This window comes from Mastacembelus armatus, chromosome 16 (genome assembly GCF_900324485.2).
Source record: "Mastacembelus armatus chromosome 16, fMasArm1.2, whole genome shotgun sequence".
Classification (NCBI taxonomy): domain Eukaryota; kingdom Metazoa; phylum Chordata; class Actinopteri; order Synbranchiformes; family Mastacembelidae; genus Mastacembelus; species Mastacembelus armatus.
The window spans coordinates 24,861,153-24,881,271 of record NC_046648.1 but is presented as its reverse complement, the minus strand read 5'-3'; the positions used below and the strand labels follow the sequence as shown (position 1 = coordinate 24,881,271).

The following is a 20,119-nucleotide window of genomic DNA, read 5'->3' as shown; positions in this document are numbered from 1 at the left end:
TCATAATACATAAAGTACACCCAGTGTGCAGTATAGTCAAACAGAATGAAACATAGCACGCAGCTTCTGTGGAACAATTATTATTTGAAGCTCTGGGAATGAGAATAAGTTCAATGTAAACATGAGTCAAAAATAATGTTCAGCTCCTGACTGACATCATGCTTCGCTGATTCATTCCCATGGTGCTTTGTGCTGCCTGTGCACCACCTGCAGCCAACATGTTTAATGTAACACACAGCAGGTTGGCGGTGCGTTCAATGTGAATACATTTGGTGAATAAATGAAACCTCTGACACAGCCTCAGTGACCCTGTGCTGCTACAGCACACACATTAACATAATTAATTGGGTCTGAACGTGTTTGGATGTAGATTAGAGTTTTAGTTTCAGGCGAGTTCGACCGTGCATCATAACAAGATTAAAAACCGTCTCCGTTCGTCACACGGATGTCAATCCCGCAGCTCCGTCTCCTCTTATTCTTTCCTCTTTCTGCCCCCTGGCTCCATCATGACTCTGCCTCCTCGGTTCCTTTTGGCCTGGTTCAGTCACAGTCTCTCGTCTGCTGTGAAACCTGCTCGTCTCACTCCACTGACCTCCGAAAAAATAACACCTGAACACTTCACCTGCTCCTGCTCACCTGCTGTCAGTGCAAACTTCCACTCCTGCTTCTTTGCACTCACTGAACTCCAGAGTCTTCAAAGTACTTTATAATTATCTTCACAGCTTCAGCAGAAGTCTCAGAGGAGCTCTCTGACATTTAGGGAACTCTGCTTGTTCAGTTTTTATCTTTGGTTCCTTTTTTTCCCATATTTTCTCTCATCCAGACAGAGATAAGAATATCTGTGTTGGGTTTAGGTCCAGGGCTGTGTTTAATTTAGCTTAGTCTATAGACAGGAAACTACTAGGGTTAATTTATCTATGACAGAACTGAGAAAATAAGCTTTTGCTTGGGAGACCTTCAAGCTCAGGTCCTCTACCAGAGCCTGGTAGTCCTGATCCTAAGACAGAGATCTCTGATGTTGTTCCTGGGATCTGATGGAGTCGGTCTCCCAGGTTGGGGGTCACAACCCCAAATGTGTTGTTGCCTTCAGCTTCCACATCTTTTCTAGTTCTTCTTTCAGCCCTTGGTTTTTCTCTGGTTTCTCATGTTCCTTTCTTCTTCTGGAACACTGAGCTGCTAGTTGTTTGGATGTTAGTGCAGATGTCAGGTTTCAAGGTTTCAATAGGTCCCACGTCACCGACTGTGAAATGGAGCAACCATCGGACACCTCCACCTCACTATAAACATAGACATGTAGATTTAGACTGAAATGCTGTAAACATGCGAGAAGTGTAAAGGTCTGGTGGCCACAACACGAGAAGCTGCTGTCAATAAAATGAAGGAAAACTAATTATTCTGCCTGACTTGGTGCAGCTTAGTAAATAGAAGCCATAAAGTTGAGTTATTCTTGTTTAATGGAAATGTGTCATTTAGATGCAAATCAAACCAACCATTGACATTTAGATTCATACAAATTGTGCCGTACCAGTTTGGTACATTTCTAAATTAGATATGGGATTGAAAATACAGGAAAAAAATTAAATAACAGTATCATCGCCAACCCAACCCGACAAAAATCACAAAACCCGACTCCCAGCACCCTCTGAAGGTCTGAATATGAATGAGGCTGTGTGTTTGTGAGTATTATGGACATATATGTACATATTTAAAAGTGGCTGCCATTGTCTGTCGTCACATTAGACTCTGGTTTATTCATGCTTTTCTATCTGGGTCATTTTTTCAGCGTGTAACAAACAGTAAAAATGAACTGATGACTGATCATTAGACAGAACACGTGAATGAAGAAAGCCCCAGATGTGATTATCAAAAAGCTGAGATGTTGTACCTGGTTCTGAAGAGACTACAGGACAGTGAACCTGCTTTTATTAGACTGCTTTATAAAGTAAATGCATTTCACAGGGAGCATGTGAGTAAATGTTAAGATGTGTTGCTTGGTGGGTAAATATTCTGGTCTCACATGAATGGAGGATTCATTGATTTCCTCAGGAACCACAGAAATAGACAACGGCCTCAGCAGCAATTAACAGGAAACATTAAATCCACGGACATGGAGTTTGGAGCAAAGGGCAACAGACTGGGAGCAGCCCAGAGGTGATTATCCTGATTTACTGGCCAGCAGCTAAAATTAGCAGCAGCTCTGAGCCACTTTGTGCTGTGATGCTCTTTCTGACCGAAGACACTGAGAAATCTGCTGCTGCTCAATGAAGCTGTGCTGTATGTTGCATCTGCATTACATTACGAAGCCCATTCAGAGCCTCCGTCTCTCACAGATAATTGATAAACAATGATCTACAGCTTGAAATTAAAGTGAGATCATTGTTTAGAGCCACAGACTCTAAAGTGCTGCTGGTTGTTGAAAACCTCAGGATTTTGGTGGTGAGGTTAATGCTGAGGTCAGTGAGTGAATCCTTTTACAGAAAATACAAGTTTGAAATGCAGGTCCAGTGAATAATGATGTTTGTCAAAAGCTTTTAATCAGCTTTGCTCCTCTGTTGGTTTGTAAAGCTCACTCAAAACACATGAAAGCAGTTGAAATGTGGGTGGAAACAGGCACAACCGATAAACTCTGCAATAGTCAAATGAGGTGTGTGTCGGTTCTGAGAAGATGAAAGCAGAAATTACAGTTTCAATAGAGGAAGAAGAGCTAAAGCACTGGACTGACAGCTGCTCAGGAGAGCTGGAGGAAACTGAAGTGTCAGGTGAAAGCAGTGGAAGTGAGCACCTGGTGTCAACAAGCTTTGGTTAAAATATTCATTTAGAAGTGAAACACTTTGGGGCCTTGAGCTCGTTAACATTCAGAGCTCATTGCAACTCAGTTTTCTCTTTCAGACTCTGAGCTCGTTAACATTCAGAGATCGTTAAGACTCTTAAAGTCAAAACCCAAATCTTTATCTTCTGCAGCCTGTTTGTGTTTCAGGTCTGCTGCTCACAGAGCTCAAATTTCAGCTTGAAGTCTGAAATTTTGTTTCATAGCGACGTGTGTGTGAAGCAGAAGCGGAGAAAAGATGTGTGTTTAGATTCTGGCAGCAGATCCGATCCTGCCGTTATAATCCCACCACCACAGACTCCACGGTGCTTCTATTAAAGGGGTCAGAGTTCATGCAGACAGGGAGGACAACAGAAGACTCGAGAACTACAGTCATATGATGACATTTATATTCTGTTTTGGTTGTTTTGTTTCCATAGATGAATCAGGAGACCCAGCGAAACCCGAGGCCCCTCAGAGTCCCCAGGGTCCCCCGATGATCAACAGCAGCCTGCTGGAGACCAGAATCCAAAACCTGAGAGAGTGAGTGTGACAGAGACTTTCATTTTGTACCACAGCACAATCAAACACTCTGAGTTTATTAGTTAACAGCCTCAGCTTCTTATTGTGGAGGAAAGTGAAGCCACATTTAGTTGGTGCAGGAAGATACTGCACAAATTCAGACACTCTGGATGTAACAAGGCAGCAAAAGTACTTTAGTTGAGATTAGAGATAAAATTGTGATGTCAGTTAAATAATAATTAATACACTGTCTCATGCACTACAGACTCTTCCTGTATTAAACCAAAACTCCATACTAATTAAAAAAGAGAGATGAGTAGTCGGTACATTCAGGGAGTATTATGACCAGGGGCAGCTGCTCACCTTCCTGTAGGGTTTGCCCCCCATCCTAGATCATCTTTTCTCTTCTGTCCAAGACTGAGACTGTCTGGGAAGTGTTTATATAAGAATAAATATATTGTAAAAATATTTTTGTTATATTATTAGAATTGTATTTTTACTGTGTATGAGGACATATATCACTTTACATTTCTAGATCCACCACTGATTATAACTGACAGCAGGAAATCAGCCTGTAAACACAGCTGTGCGTCAAACCCTCTGAGGTTCATATGAAAATCAAATGGATGCAGTTAATGTGAGACGAAGGTGAAAACATTTTATGGGTGCCTGTAAACAGCAGGTTACCCGCAGGTTTTATCACAGCGTGTCCTAAAATAACACTGATGCTGTATAAAGATCATATCCCCTCTGAACAGTCTGTTTATTCTCATGTTTACACCTGTTTTCAGAGGAGCATCTTTACAGCAAACGCACCCGTTTCCTCCGTTACAATCACTGTTTTTGTTTCACAGAGGGAATTTTATTCTGCTTCTGCCTTTTTAAATGTTTTGTTACTCAAAGATTTCTTTGCTTTTTGTTGTTTTGCTACAATGGGACGTTCCTTTGTGTAGTCTTCCACTGTAAATAACGTTTTTCAGTTTTTGTCTTTGTTTGGATTCTGTCTCTGTCTCTGAGTGCTTCACTGAAGGTTTAATTTAAAATAATCCAATTACTCCAGACAAGCATGGTGCCTGGAGCTGTGCGGATCAGTGCCTTATGAACCAGACTGTTTGTTTGTGCAGATTAAACTGAACTAAATCAGAGAAAACAACCAAACGCAACAGAAAACAAAGAGCTTTTATTAAGAGATTCCAAAAAGCAACAGAACCTTTAACGTTAACAGACATTTGGAGAAACTGGAATCACAATGGATGAAACTATGTGGTAACGTTTAAGAACAAGAACTGCGTGATTAGGTCTAGGGACTGAAACGATAGTGGTTCTGAAACCATGTAGAAAAAAAATTGGTTCATCCTGCATGGCGTTTAGACCTTGGCCCCTCGTATCTATAATCCAATGGTTTATTATATCTGGGCTTGTTTTGTGCCTCAGCTGTGTTTGACTGATGAAGACACAGTCGTGTTGAGGCACTAGCTTGTTCGTGCGTTCTAGTCCTGTCTCTTTGCAAATCTTTGCTGTTGTGGATTTGAGAGGCGGCTGGTTTGGTTCACACACTTTGACCACAGCATAAATCTCATGATGCTGATGGAGCCTCAGATTCAATTAGCTGCATCAGTTTAATAATCTGACTGGACAGCAGAGTCCCTGTTCCTTCCTGCCAACCTGCCATCCCAGGTGTTAGCACTGGACTCGCCACCTGTGTCGACGCTCAGCTCGACCTCTGACTGACCTCTGACCTCAGGAGAAATTGCAGCTCTTTATTTCCCTCGGGTCTCTCTCCCGTTTCCTCTCCTCTCTGTTATGAAGGAGATCTGTAAAAGCCCTTTCATGTCATTTCAACTGACGTGCTGCAAATACTGCGCCAATGACGTATTTTGATGATTTGATTGAGAACTAATTCAATGTTAAATGAGCTAATGTGTTTGATAAGCTTCAAAGGTAGAGGTCTGAACATGCTGTATGTGCAGGACAGAATCAAACACAGAGTTTTAATGTAGTTTGCCAACCCTGTGTCTGGGAAATACTGAACATCTGTGGGTCCTTATTGACTTAGAGTCACTTAGGCCCCTCACAGTATCAGGCTGCAGCCCCGTTTCACCCTCTGCAGGATAAACAGTAGATCTAATGGGTGGATGCAAGTGTTTATGTGGTGACAGAAATTTGGGTGTCATCTGCATAATAATGATCTAATTTTAAGAGAAGTCAGAGCCTTGGTTTTCCTTCATCATAAAACATTTGCAAAGCTGATTTTTAGAGTATTTCGACTTTTCTTTCCAGCTCTTGTCACATTGCAGGTATCTCGTCATGTTACTGCCACCTGTACATCAGTGGAACAGAGCAGCACCTTTAGTGGGAACGAATCGTGTCACCTTGTGTTCGTGCATCTTTGTGCAGACAAAAACAGCCCCACAGTGGTTGGGGTCAAAACTCCCACAGGGAACTTTTGACTCTCCATCTGATAAATCTGCCAATTTTTTCCCGATCGCCGCCTCTGTTTTTACTCTCACTGCTGGCCTCCTCTGATTGGCTAATGGTGGCAGGTGGTGTCATCTCATTGGCTAGATGGCAGAGGTTGATGAGATGGAGAATCCGGTGTCTCCCCACTTCAATTGGGGTCAGCCTGTCACCATGGCAACATCAGCTCCACACACACACACACACACACACACACACACACAGACACAGACAGCTGCTCTGTGTGGAAATTAAAGACTCGGCTCACACAGAGGAGGAGGAGGAGGTTTGGAAAAGAGTCGAGCTCAGTGTTTAGTCTCAGGTCCTGTTTTCTCTCCGGTCAGTTGTAATGGTCCGACAGCACCGATGTTCTCTGGTGTCCTGATCGTCTAAATTGTAAACTGTACCTGAAGTCCCACACGTCATCTTAAAAAAACGATCATCTTCTGGGACTTTTAAGGAAAATAAACAGGAGAAGTTCATAGATTTGACATGACAGAAACTGTGGCTGCAGATCTGGAATAAGACCACTTGTTGATTGGTGGGTCAGGGCCAATGTCAATTCAATTCAATTCAATTCAATTTTATTTGTATAGCGCCAAATCACAATACAAATCATCTCAAGGCACTTTACAAAAACTAAAACTAAAAACCCAACAATTCCCTTATGAGCAAGCACTTGGCGACAGTGGAGAGGAAAAAACTCCCTTTAACGGAAGAAAAAAACCTCCAGCAGAACCGGGCTCAGTTTGGGCGGCCATCTGCCTCGACCGGTTGGGGTGAGTGGATAGAGCAGAGAGAAAAGAACAGCAACAATAAACAACAAATAGACACTGCAGGTTGGTGGGACCAGTAACTGCACATCAGCAATATACAGCTCCAGGACCAGGGACACCTGCAGAAGGTACAGAGAGAGAGAGAGAGAGAGAGAGAGGGAGGGAGAGAGCACAAACTAGGGGAGAGAGAGAGCACAAGGTTAGTAACATTCAATGGTGGAATATACATGAGGTGGGAGAGAAGGGGGGGGGGGGGGGGGGGTAGGGTAGGGGAGCTCAGTGCACCGATGGTCCTCGGGCAGTCTAGGCCTATAGCAGCATAACTAACTAAGGGATGGTTCAGGGTTGCCTGAAGCCAGCCCTAACTATATGCTTTGTCAAAGAGGAAGGTTTTAAGTCTAGCCTTAAAAGTACAGAGAGTGTCTGCCTCCTGAAACAATGTCTCATCCGTCCTGGTTCCAATACCAAATATCTGATGTCTACCAACCTCAGTGTAAACGCATCTATGGACCGACTCTAATCTGATTGTTCAGCTAACAACTGGCTTTATATAGAGCTTTACTTTCACACATCAACACTACGTAGACCACAACACACCTGCTTAACAAGCTCCAGCTCCTGTTCAGTTTTATCCTCATTACTTTACAAAGGTACAGTAGCTCCAACGCTGATACTCAGAACTCATCAAAGAATCTGTTCTGTTCCAGACTTTAATATCCTTTAAGATGTTTGTGGGTTTCCAGAAGCTGCAGCTCAGACATTAATCCTCCTCCGTTTGTTCTCTCAGAGGAGGAATGTTTGTGAGGAGAAATGAAGAATTTGGAGAAATCAATAAATCATCACTTTTCGTTCTGATGGTGTAAATATAGAAAGAACTCGATCAAACCTTCAGCTTCACGTTGTGTGGACTCAACTAAACTCAGTGACTCAGAAATCAGATTTCCTGTTTTCTGCTGGAACCTTCAAACAACATATCAAATTAAACCAAGCACAGTGAGACTGTGGTGTCAACAGACATGAGCATGTTGGTCTCAGACCTGAGAAACATGGCGGCAGTCGTTACTAATGATATGATTATGGTCACTCACAGATGAAGCAGAAAGTGCTCGAGCCTCGTGCAAGAACATTTACCAGTTGACTCACATTATCTGTGTTCACTAAAGAAGAGTATTTTTGGAAACATCTGCATCTGCAATAATCTTTTTGATCCTCGCGAGCGAAGGAAAAGAGGCTCAGTGTTGTCAGGTGATCTGAGAGCTGCTGTCTGCCACACTGCAGGAGAAGAAACCACAGTTTACCTGCTGACAGCAGCTGAAACACAGACACTACATCCCACTTCCCTCGGCTCCTCGTGTCTGTCTCGCTCATACAACACCAGGGTTTTAAAGATTCAACCGCCTTTTCCTCCGATCCATCATCTGAGGGTCCCAGTGACCACATGATCTCACACAGAGGCGTCTCAGTCCATAAAAGACAGGATGGTCTTATCTGTGTGAGAATATTTTCAGGAAGTTTGGTTATTTTTAGGAAGTCAGGACATTTTGAAAAGGGGGGACTTTCCTGGAAAGTGGAAATGTTTTTTTCTTTTTTTTTGGAAAGTGAATATTTCAGACAAGAGAGGGGGCAGGTTTACAAAGTCTGTTTAGACTGTTGTCCAGCCGAGGATTATTATCATGTAAATCCAAACATGTAAATCCCACCGTCCCTCCTGCTGAGCTGCCAGTCACAGATCCCTGCTCAGAAACAGCAGGTCACATGACGAAACGCTCACAGAAAGCAGACCAGCTGCTGCTGCCATCGATCTGACTTCACTTCAGGTCCAGGCTGAGTCGAGTCCTGCTGTGTGGAGCGACGACATTTCAGGAACAATATACAGCCACTTTAAAAAAACAAGTGTGTTGAAGAGTCTAGGTTTTCGTGTGTTTGTATTATATTTATATTATATCTGAACAGATATCAGATGGACTGTGATGAAAATATCTTCCATCCAGCACCTTCTGATCAATACTTTGGTTTATGAGCTGTGAGCTAAATACAAGCAAACATTAACCACAGAGTCGGGACAGATCATGTTCAGGATGATGAGTCTTGAATCACGTACCTGTACCTGTACTTGTCCTCCCTGCAGGTCTGTCTGTCGTCGCCTGGGTTCAGAGGTTTTCCAGAGGCTCTATGAGAACCTGAAGGCGGTCCGGCAGCGACGCGGCGCTGAGGACGGTGCCGCAGGTGAAGCTGTAAACCAAGCAGAAGATGAACATGGCGTCGGCCTCCAGGTGGACCAGCTGCTGTTCTATGAAGAGGAGCTGCAGAAAATGAGGCAGCTGCAGGAGGACAGAGCACCCGAGTGATGGCTTCTGTCTTGAAAACCAGGATTTCACCAACAAACTGCAGGTAAACTGTGAGCTGGGAGCAGTTCAGCATATAATAAACAGCACAAATGTCTGGGTCTGTGTGGACTCTGTTTATTTACACTCACTGTGTGATGGAAATGCCAGAGGCTTCTTTTGTCTGGACCAGCTTTAGCTGCAGGTTTTAACAGACACAGATAGAAAACAAAAATCCAGCTCCTCCTGAGTTTCCGGGTCGAGCAGCTCATCAGTGATCAGCATTTCCAACCTCGGTCTCGTGTGTCAGGACATTTGTTCCACCTGACGTTCCAGATAAACCCTGTTTTTACTCTCCAGGCCATGTCAGCTGACACTTTCTGTCTCTGTCCTAATGAAGATTTCTGTAGACCGCGTGAACTGCCCAGCTCGGCCTGAGCCCGTCTGTCCCGGCTCTACAGGGCAGTCGTGCTTGCAGCTGTGAGATGGTTGTGTGAAACTTTGCTGCTGCATTTATGAGATGCCACTTTATAAAACCCACTAATCAGAAACGTGCTTCACGTTTATTTTTCTCTTGATCCCATCAGAGACGGTGATTTCTCCCTGCTCTGCGAAGCACCGCTCTCTCTCTCTATCAGACGTATTTGTGTCTCAAGCCAAGAACGAAACGTGCTCATGCATCACAGGGATGTGATAAGATTCTTTACTTAAACCTGTTTCCTAGACAAAATACTTTTCAGGTCAGTACATTAATACGGAGTGTGACAGACAAAGCCAGTGTTGAGGTGTGTGCTGCCTTTTAATGTGGCGTCTTGGACGTTTGTTTGGACTGTTTGTCCCGCCTCCCACATGCACGTGTCCCCTTGTGCACATAGAAAGCAGCTCTGCAGATACCTGAGGTCAGTGAACGCCGCAGGAAGCTGTAATCTATGAGATTCGTCTCGTGCAGCTGTTATGGGAGCTGGCGCGCAGCTTGAACGTCTTTGTATTTCATGCACAGATTGAAAATGTACGTTCAAGTTTCTATGAAAGGCTGTTGACCTTATTTTTTACTTTCTCTGCTGCTTTCTCTGTCGTCTGATTATTTCTCTCTCAGGCAACATCAGAGATCAGCGTTTCATTAGAGCCAGTCAGTAAATGCTAATGAGACCTCTCGGCTCTAATGAGGTTTGTTAGCATTTTAAAGGTGTCAACAAGAAAACGAAAATAGAGGGCAGTCAGAGACCAGAGGTGAGGTTCACTCTGACACTCAAACCATGTTGTGTGATGAGTGTGTGAGAAAACACTTAGAGGACCAGCTCCAGTCCCCAGTCGGACCAGAACCTCCCACAAAACACAAACCCCTCATTTGCGTGATAAATCTGTCCCATGGGCCTGAGGTCAGTAAACCCCTGAACACTATTCCTTCATCGAATCAGTGCTAGATTGCCGCCTCCCCACAGGAAGGCAGATCAACCAATCAGTGTGCAGGAGGCGTGGCTCTGTAGGCTTGTAGGTGCAGGTCAACACCAATGCGTCGAAAGGTATAAATGATTATATGAATAATTCTGGGACTGTGGGAAGGAGCTTTAATCCTGCAGTGTTTTTCTGCTCTGCAGCATAAACCTTCTGTTCCAGGTCTGACTTTCTCTCTGGGAACAATTAAACTTTCTAACGTCCTCCTTCTGCCTGTCGGAGCTCAGCGGGGAATCGAAGCAACACTTTTCATCTGGACTTTTCTGGGCTCACATTAAAACTCTGTAGTGTTGTTGGCCCCGTGGGGAGGCGGGTGTGTGTCACGGCTCCGTGGAGCCCAGCGGGCAGAGACGGGCTGCGACCCGGCCACAGGCTGCAGGTTTAAGTCCCACCGGGAGCTGCTGGGATCACAGCTTCAGCCGAACAACAGATGCTTCTGGCTTTTACAGCAGAAAATCCTCCAGGAGCAGAGAAGCATCCACGAGTTAAAGCTGCTCCCAGTTTGTAAAAGACTCTGAGTCACCAACGTGAAGCACAGAGTCCCTGCATAGACCCAGACTGTGTGGAGCCTTCTCATTATTAACCGTGTGTGTTAGCTGATAAGGGTTGTAGTGAATGTTGTGCACAAAGCCGTCATGTTCAGTTTACTTGCTTCACTCTCATTGGCTGAAGCTGCTGCTGTTGAAGCTGCTTTTGGGGATTCTGATCTGAAATAGTGGGAAAATCCAGACCTCATGTGCATCGAATCATTTTCAAAGCACACAAAAAGAAAAAAAGAAACATCAGGCCTTTTGTCAATATTAACATTTTCTCTGCAGTGCTGTGGAAAGTATGTATATTTGTTATCACTTACTAAAGGATTCAGATCATCGAACTCATTTTAATATTTACACAAAGATAAACCAGGTAAATCACCATCAGGCTCTCAGCAGGAAATAGGGGCTGTTGAGAATAAGATGTGTCGTTTTTTCTGTGTTTCCTTCAGTCATTGGACATTAATAACAGTCCTTGGTGGATGATTCTCTGTGGATCAGTGGATTGTTCCTTTAACCATTAAAAATGTAAGACTGGGAAGAGTTTTGAAAAGCCTCGGGGCTGCTGCGTCAGGATCAGACTTTCGAGGTTCATGAAATATTTTCAACACATTAAACTAAAACTTTAATTTTAAGAACATATCTCCACTGTGTTTGAACTCAGAGTCTGGAAACCTTGAAGGCATCATGGAGCTGGTCCAATAATCATCACACACACACACACACACACACTGATGGAGGCTCTGCTGCACCTGAGAGTGTGTGTGTCCATTCATTCCCATCATTTGTTTATTGTTCCATTGTTCAGTTTCTGGATGCAGAGGCGTGAGACCCTGAGGAAACTCTTGTTCAGCTCAGTCACAGCAGAAAAACATGGAATCAGGAAATCAGCTTGAATGTTGAAGCTCAGTGACGTCTCAGTCCAAACTATCGCAGCTTTTCATCGTCGTCTCACAGTGAAGAAATATTAGTGACTGGATTCAGCTCCTATAAGTAATACAGACTAATTGGACTAATTGGACATTGAACTGTGGGAAATATAACGAGCAGTTTTCACTGTTTTCTGTAGTAACTCATAAATAACATCATCTGAACATTACCCACACATTTCTAGACAAATACACATCTTTTTTCAATTTGTGTTATTTGAATCATTGTATTAATGTTTAGTGACTCTAAGGCTTTTACAGCTTGTAATCCCATGTTAAGTAACTTTAAATTCATTAGTTATTGACCGGCTCCTAACTCCTCAAGTCAATAATTCATCTAAATGGAGTTTTCCCTCCTGTGAAGGTCAAAGGTCAGTTTGGTACATGAGGAAACTCACATGTGCTGATGCAAAGACAAACTGTAAAATCTGTAAATCTTCTTGTTTATTCCACAGACAGATGGACCAGCCTGAGTGTCAGCAGACAGACTATCACTGTAATAGTCTTTGTGTATTTATTCCTCCTGTATTTTAATGAAGTGTTTCTGACTCGAAAACAAACCTCAGCTCCTCCTCGTTATTAAACCTGAGGACACGTCTCGTCGCTGCTCCGTAAGCAGGATTTGAGTGTGTGTTCAGTGTGTGAGCAGCTACTGGAGGAGTCCAGAGTCCATCAGCCCAGTATTTACCTCATTATCTCTGGCTCTGTGCTCCTGTCAGTGAGAAACGCTGGAGCTGCAGCTCTAAAGCTGAAATGTTCTGTTAACTGTATCCAGATTCTCCAATTAACTTTGCAGACCTGCAGCTGCTCAGAGCTTCTCTCATTAAAAGGCCCTGCAGCTGTTCCCCTGAATCCACACGATAAAGTGTCGTGTCCGTCTGCGAAAACGTGGCTGTGCAGCGTCTGAAAGGAACCGTTTGGTTCATTCTGGGCAGTTTGTGGTTTGGTTTCCTGAACAGAAACCAAAGCCCGATGCCATAACCACTAACTGTACCTGTAAACCTGCACCGAACCAGAGCCACTGCGCACAGAGGATGGATACACTGTTGGTTGGCATGAAATAGTTCCAGGGCATATTCCTCCCTAAAAGGGAGAGTCCAAGGAGCTTCCTCTTCCATCTGGAAAGGAGCAAATCCACCTGGAGAAGCTGCACAAACGAACTAGATGCAGAGTATCTCACATTAACCTTCAGAGCTTCTGCACATGAACGTCATCTCTGAGATTCCACTTCTCATCATGTTTGTCCTCCAGACTCATCAGTGATCCTGGGACAGAAAGATTTTTCATCCTAAACTTTTCACCACCCTCACAAGGTCATGGGTTTCTCTCAGCTCGATGCATATTTCATCAGCAGCAGCCATAAATCAGCGTCTTCCTTCCTGAGAGGAGGAAACTGCAGTGAAACTACACTTTATTCTTTGAAAAGTAAAAGTAGTGGCAGCGCTGAGGCCGCCGGCTCTGTGCGTCCCTATTTAAATAAAGGTTACTGAGCTGCAGAGTCGGCCGCTCGCTGGGCCTTACCTACTCTCTGCCAGCGGGACTTAATTTGAATTTATGAATCCTGATGCCCTTTAATTGCTTCTGGTTTAAACATGCCCTTTGTTCCCAGTTTTAAATACCCAGACCCAGTTTCAGTTTAACATCGAGCTCCACGTCTCTGCTGTTCGACTGCTGAGCCAAATGACATCACATCAGGATGAGATTTATCATTTTCTTAGTTCATCCATCCATCACGGTACTCATAGTGTTCCGTAACCAGTTTTTCACATATTCACAAAAACTTCATCCGCGGAGCCTCAGGTGTTTTTCCCCGACACTGAGTGGATAATTTACCTCCACGACTTGGGCTCTGGGCTCAGATTTCCTTCGGATGACACTTTTTGTTCGGTGGATCATCCTAAAACATGCTCAAACAAACAAGTGTCGTCCCTCATGAAAGAACTGCATGGATGTGAAACCCCAGCATGTAGAGTGTGTAGCTGCTGCTTCATGTGCCTTAAACACCACTCAGGTCCTGTTTCTGGGCCTGTTGATCTGCTTCCACACTGAAGATAGTCGGCTCACAGTGACGACACTGGCAGGAATATTATTATCGTTTTTAAAGACTGGTCCTTGATTTCCTTTCCATCATGCAGTCAGAGCAGGAGCTGCAGAGGAAGCTTCTCTTTGTCCTGTGAAGATGATTCTGTTATTTCATCCAGTGTGAATCATACGGCTGACCTCGGTTAACCCTGCAGCCTCACTGTTAACTGCCGGACTTCCCTGTTGAATTTCATCTCTCAGCTCATCTGCTCTCTGCGTGTTGCCCTGTGGTTGCGTCACCGTGGCCAAATGGTCTGACTGAGGCAATCTGCTCGCATGAAATTGGGCAGAAATAAAACAAAAACTGCCATGAAGATGCTCTTCACCATTTTCAAGAGCTGCTTCCTTCAGTGACTGAACAGTCCTCGGGCTGTTGGACAGGACGGACACCCGGTCTGACAGCAGCTTCTTCCTCTACCAGTCCTGCTGTCCACGGGCACTGACACCTCTGACAGCTTCGTTTCACTGGAGCCAAACTTTCCACCACAGGCTCCGACATCTTTCTGCTGTGTTACTTTTAAAGAGTCGTCCGATTTACTGAAAACAAACATTTCATCACTTTGTTTCAGTGGTTTCCTTTTTTAGTTAGTCTGCCTCCACCAAACTGGGAGGTCCATTAACAAATCAAGCAGTTTTTATTTTCTCTGTCGAAAATGAAAACATTTAACAAACCTCGACACGTAGAAGCAGAAATTAGAAAGAAAACATGTTTTTAGTAGTTTGGGGGAGACTAACCTGTGAGGAGGAGAGAAATAGGTTTCATTTAGCTTGCAGGCTGTAGCTCGGCAGGTGTTCGTTTGTGTATTTTCCCATGTGGTGCTTTACATCTTGATTTGCTCCATGTGTGAGGCACAAGTGTCATTATAGAGCTCAGTACACACCAGGACTGGTCAGCAGGCGTCTCAGAGCGCTTTGTACTTTCAGAACTAAAAGTCAGAGTGTTTATCCACGAATTCAGGACATCCTTCCTGTCTCAGGCTAAATGTTGGAGGCCTGACCGCTCAGAGCTGCAGCCCAGACGCAGACTGGAGGAGATTCATTCTGCAGATAATTTGGGCCTATTCTGCTTTTGTCAGTGACCAAACTACAGTAGCTGCAACCATCAGAAGCAAGGACTCTACTCCACCTGACTCTACCTGATCCAAGGTGACTCTAGCCCTCTGACCCTTAGAAGCTGCTGATTGTTTTCTAGGTGACGCTCCATCCTCACCACACACGGCTGCTGCTCACATGGATCTGGCTGCAGGATATTTGCATGCGACAAACCTGCAGAGAGTCAGTGAGTTGTGGAGGGACCATCCATCACGGCACCCCCGCTGAAATGGTTCCCTTGGACCCTGTGTCTGTAAGCAGCTCCTGTCAGCTCGGACCCAAAGGCAGCAGCCTCCAGAGTCTGTTTATCCATTTCTAAAGTCTCACTGAGCTGAACCTAAGGAGGAGGAGAGACAGACTGCTGGTGGTTTTCAACTGTTATTGTATATTGATGTGTTTTTTAAGGTTGTTGCATCACAGGGTTTCACTCAAAAACTAATTCATCAACAGAAGCCACTGGGCTGCTTCAGTGGACAACAAACATTAAAGTGAAGGTGATGATCATAAATTTGATGGATTTGCCTGCTGTTCTAATTAAACTGAGCTGATGTCCCCATTTTTAAAGCTTTTTAATTTCCTCCAACACCAAAACCTCATTTATCGATAGCTGGGAGGTTTTAACATCATCTGTTTTTGAGTATTTCTGTCTTTGGCCCAAAGCTAATCTACTTTTTCCAGGCAGGGAAACATCGGGAGAGTGAATCAGGCAGTAAAGAGCAGCCAACAGGTGGCCTGCACCATGACAGGATGGTTTAAACAGACTGAGGCTGAGCAGAGCAGGAACATGTTGAGATTTAAATAACAGCTGTTCTTAGAAAACATCAGAAAACAAGATGATGTTTGGCTCGTTGAGCTGCACTCGCCCACTGAGCATCTTCACACCAGCTTTACATCCAAAATGAGGCCTCTGTTGGAAACCGGATGCACCGTTTCAGCCTCCCGACGTCACATCTCTGAAAAAGGGGAATTGACACTGCTGCTTTTTTAGATGCTGTGAATTTTGACTTTGGCTAAAATCTGAATAAGGTGAAGCAGAAGTTATTTCAGGAAACGCTTAAATGTAAAACCTGTGGCAAAGAGGAGGAAATGGATGAAGCAGAAAATGAACAATGATGCAGCAGTTTGTAAAGAGTCAAATTTCCATTAGAAAACAAATGTTAGATGTTAAAAGACTAGCAGACACATCAGAGTGTGTCTCAGGTCCAGAGTCAAGACCAAAAGTCCTGAATAACAAGTCCCAAGTCAATGCCAACGTGCTCAGCGTCAAGACCAGAAAGTCTAAACTCAAGACCAATGAGTCCAAACTAAGGTCTGAGTTGTGTGGCATTTTTGAAGACAGTAAACAGAACATTTTATAAAACTGAAGGCGTCTCAGAACATGAGGACACTGTTTTGGAGAGCTAGGACATTTTAGAACATAAGTGTTTTTGCAAAGACCAAATTTATTTGGGAAGTGTGGACATTTTTGTACAGCTTTTGTTGTGGATTGAGGATTTTTTTTTTTTTTTTTTTTGTTGTAAGGACACTTTTTGAAAGTTTGACTTTTTTAGAAAGTTTTGGAGAAGTTTTTTACAAAGTGAGAATATTTTTAGAAATTGGAAACACTTTTAGAAAGTGATGACATTTTTAAAGAGGTAGGAAAGAGAAGACAGTTTTAGAATTGAAGACTTAAAAATGAAGACATATTTGCAGGTATGGTTGTAATTACACTGAAGAACCTTTTTTATGACCCATTGTATTAAATCAGTGACGCTCCAAACAGCAGCGTTCGATCTCCCAGCAGAGCATCAAAGGTCAGCAGAGTTGATTTTGTGTCTGGATTGTCTCTGAAAGGTCAAACAGCAACGACACAAACAAACAGTGTCTGACCACGAACAGCCCGTCATTTCCCAGAGGACACGTCCAGCGATGCTGCAGGTTAGTGCAGATGAAATCTGCCTGACACGACTAAAACATATTAATATATTAGTTATGGTGAAAGACGTTCCAGAGGTCTCTGAGTTATCACACCGATGAGATGTTTCCCTTCTGACATTCTCACATGGCTTCACCTAAACGAACCGTTCAAGGCCCAGACAGGTGGAATTAACAGATATTTCACAAGACAAGCAAAGACTCTGTCAGAGGTCCGAAGTATTCAAACAGATGAGTGAAGCAGAACCGTTTTTTCTTCTTGCCTTTCCCATAAATCATCTGTCAACCCTTCAGATTTGTCTGGTGACCTTTCAGAGAGTCCGACCCCTGGGTCAGTCTAATACTGTCAGAATCAGGCGTCAGTCACTGAGCTGAAACAGCTAGCCTACCTTAGCTGTTGATGCCGCAAACTCATTTTTCTGAGAATTGCACTTCCGAATGATTTTGAATGTTTTTACTTAAGTAAAGGTTTAATTAACAGAACAGTTGTTCCCCTAATGTTCCCTGAATGCATCATCTGCAGCTTAGTGAAAAGTGCATCTGTTTCTGAAAACTACAAACTGGTCAGACTGAAAATCACTAAAGAAAATAGATTTTTGTCTTGAGATGTGAACAAAACCTGGACTGCAGGTCTGTTGTTGTTTTTTGCAAATGACCACATGAAGAATCAGGGTATTTTTCATAAATCTGTGTTAGCATAATGAGCTCCCATCATCATTAACGAAAGTTTTATTCAGCATGAAGACTGAAGTGCCTGACGGCCTGCAGCGTCCTCTCCCACTGATTATAGATGACACGTTCATGAAAACACAATCGGGCTCATGTCGACTTTCATTTGCTTTAAAACAGAGTAATGGCCTGTTTTAATTGAAAGATATGTTTGAGTTCACGGCAGCAATTTAGACCGTGAAGTCTTTGTTGTTACTGCTGCTGTTAGTTTTTGTACCAGGTTACACAAGATACTCCAGTGTCTCCACAAACTCCTTAATGTTTTTCACTGGAAGTTAAAATTCAGTTCAACCACAGTGCTGGAATAAAAAAACTAATTCCCTCCATGATTTCTCACATTTTAATACATTAATTAGGTAAATCGTCAACTTCTAGTGCTCAAATCTTGGTTCTAATTCACCATCTTGGTCTGCAGCCATGCCCCTCTCAGTATCAGACAGGTTCAGTAGTCAGTTCTGGGAGATGCAGGTGCAGACCACATCCAGGTGCTGGTTTTAGTACCATGCAGAATTCTACTGTCTGAACAGTGTCCAAACTGTGGCAGCAGGTCAGTGTGGGGTTAGGGTTAGGTCCAAGGTTTATGGTGTAGGGTTAGTGTTTAGGGTTATGGTTGAAGCCAGAGTGTAGGGGTTAGGGCTTAGGGTTTTGGTCAGGGTTTAGGATTATGTTCTAGGGTTAGTGTTTAATTTCAGGTTTTATGGTTAGGGCTAGTGTGTAGGGGATTGGGTTTGGGGTTGGGGTTAATGTTGCGAGTGTTGCGTTTTCAGCAGAGTGTGACCTGCTGAACATCTTCTCGAGTGATTTGTCTAAGAACATGAACTAAAGTTAAAGCTGACTCAATCCAAGACTTAAAAAAGATCATAGTTCTTTTGTCCACATTGAAAACCTGGATCTTCTCCCTGCCTGCTGCACATGATGTTTCTGTAACTGGATCAGCACTGTGTCTCTAACTGCCTCTTTAGCTTTTAAAAAATCATTGCCCGTGGTCGGTCGGGCCGACGTCAGCTGAGTCACGGCTCTCTGCCTGAAGTGTTACCCACAATTCACTCCTCCTCTCTGTGCTCCCTTCAGCAGTTTGGACTGTGACCGTGCTTCAGGTGGATTGTGGAACACGGTGCAAAGATAAAGTAAAGAGCTGCAGACTGATGACTGACGCTCTGTTTTCTCATTGATTCTGCTCTGAGATGCAAAGGTCTCAAAGTTTCTCAAATCATAAGTTCCAACTGACTTTTATAATGTCGGCACCATCAGGTTAATATCTAATGCAGCTTATGGAAGAATAACTTGGTGAACCGGTTTGCTGATGCAGCCGAGGGTCTTTCCCGGTTCCTCCTGTGAACATTTACAGGATAATTCAGAGGTAATTAAACTTGGTTGTTGATTATTTCCAACAGTTGTGTCATAAAAGACATAAGGACTTAAAACTGTCACTGCCTGAGTCTTTGTGTCAAAGATCAGAGTCATAGCTGGGCCACATCAGAAGACACAGACATGAAACACATATTTTTAGATTCAGTGCCACTTAAGCTTGCTAGGATATCATTATCTCTGATAGATTATAATTATCTTTGATAGATCATCATTATCTCTGCAGAACCTGCCTGAGAATCCTCATGTTTTTAAGTTTTATTTAAAGCCTGTGTATCCGTGGACCCGCTGCAAACTGGAGTGGATAATTCAGCACTTTCAGAAGTGTCAACAAACAACATTGGTACAGAACTATCTCTACCATTCCTGGCAAATTAGACTCACAGCACCTCTCCAGGGCAGACCCAGTCAACTGAAGCCTGGAGCACATGCACCGGTTTTTGAAGGTAACAGTTTCTAAAGTTTCCTAAGTCATAGATTGAGATGATAATTGATGACTGTCAGAGATGTTCACGCTGTTTCAGGTTTTTTATTATATTCCTTCCAACAGAGAAACATGGAGGTAGTGTTTGCAGCGGGGCTTCAGACAGGAGAAAGGTGAGAGAACATGTGACCCCGTCGTGTAAACGGGGAATAGTGTCGTCCTGCTGATTGCTGGAGGTTTGTGTGTAAACATCATGGCGGAGGATTCCTCAAGCTGCAGAGCTGAAACAATGAGCGTTTCTTTATCTGAGAAACCTCCATCCATCTGCTCCATTGTTCGCCGTGGATCTGTTCATTACCGAGCCCATTATGTGTCTGGACCACTTCTAGACGATCAGCTGGGGAGTGAACACAGACTAGGCGCTCCTTGTTGTTTGTCCGCAGAGGGCAAGGACGACGCTCTACTCGCAGAGCTGCACGCAGCAGAAAGAGTCCAGAACACGTAAAGTGAGATGGATGATTTGGCATTTTGCTGTTAATAAGTCAGAGAGACCAACGGCGCCGCAGCCTCTGGTTCGATATCCCAAACGACTCACAGCGCCAGTGGCACGCAGTGATTTATGACGTCCCTCTGAAGAAGAGGGAAGATGGATGAGGAGCAGCAGGGTGACGCAACTACCTGAGGAACCTTCACCCTCAGGCCTGAGCT

The 20,119-nt window shown here is 43.8% G+C and overlaps 1 protein-coding gene across 5 annotated transcripts in view; it reads left to right on the top strand.

The window, feature by feature from the left end:
• Positions 1–20,119, top strand: part of nek11 (NIMA-related kinase 11) — a 62,142-nt gene that overhangs the window by 30,150 nt on the left and 11,873 nt on the right. For all 5 annotated transcript variants that reach the window (XR_004463233.1, XR_004463231.1, XR_004463232.1 and 2 more), the window contains 2 exons: positions 3,247–3,349; positions 8,690–8,952. Coding sequence is in view for 1 of the 5 variants with exons in the window: in XM_033325579.1 (XP_033181470.1) it covers positions 3,247–3,349; positions 8,690–8,909 (323 nt within the window). In the remaining 4 variants the exon portion in view is untranslated. The remainder of the gene's footprint in view (positions 1–3,246; positions 3,350–8,689; positions 8,953–20,119) is intronic.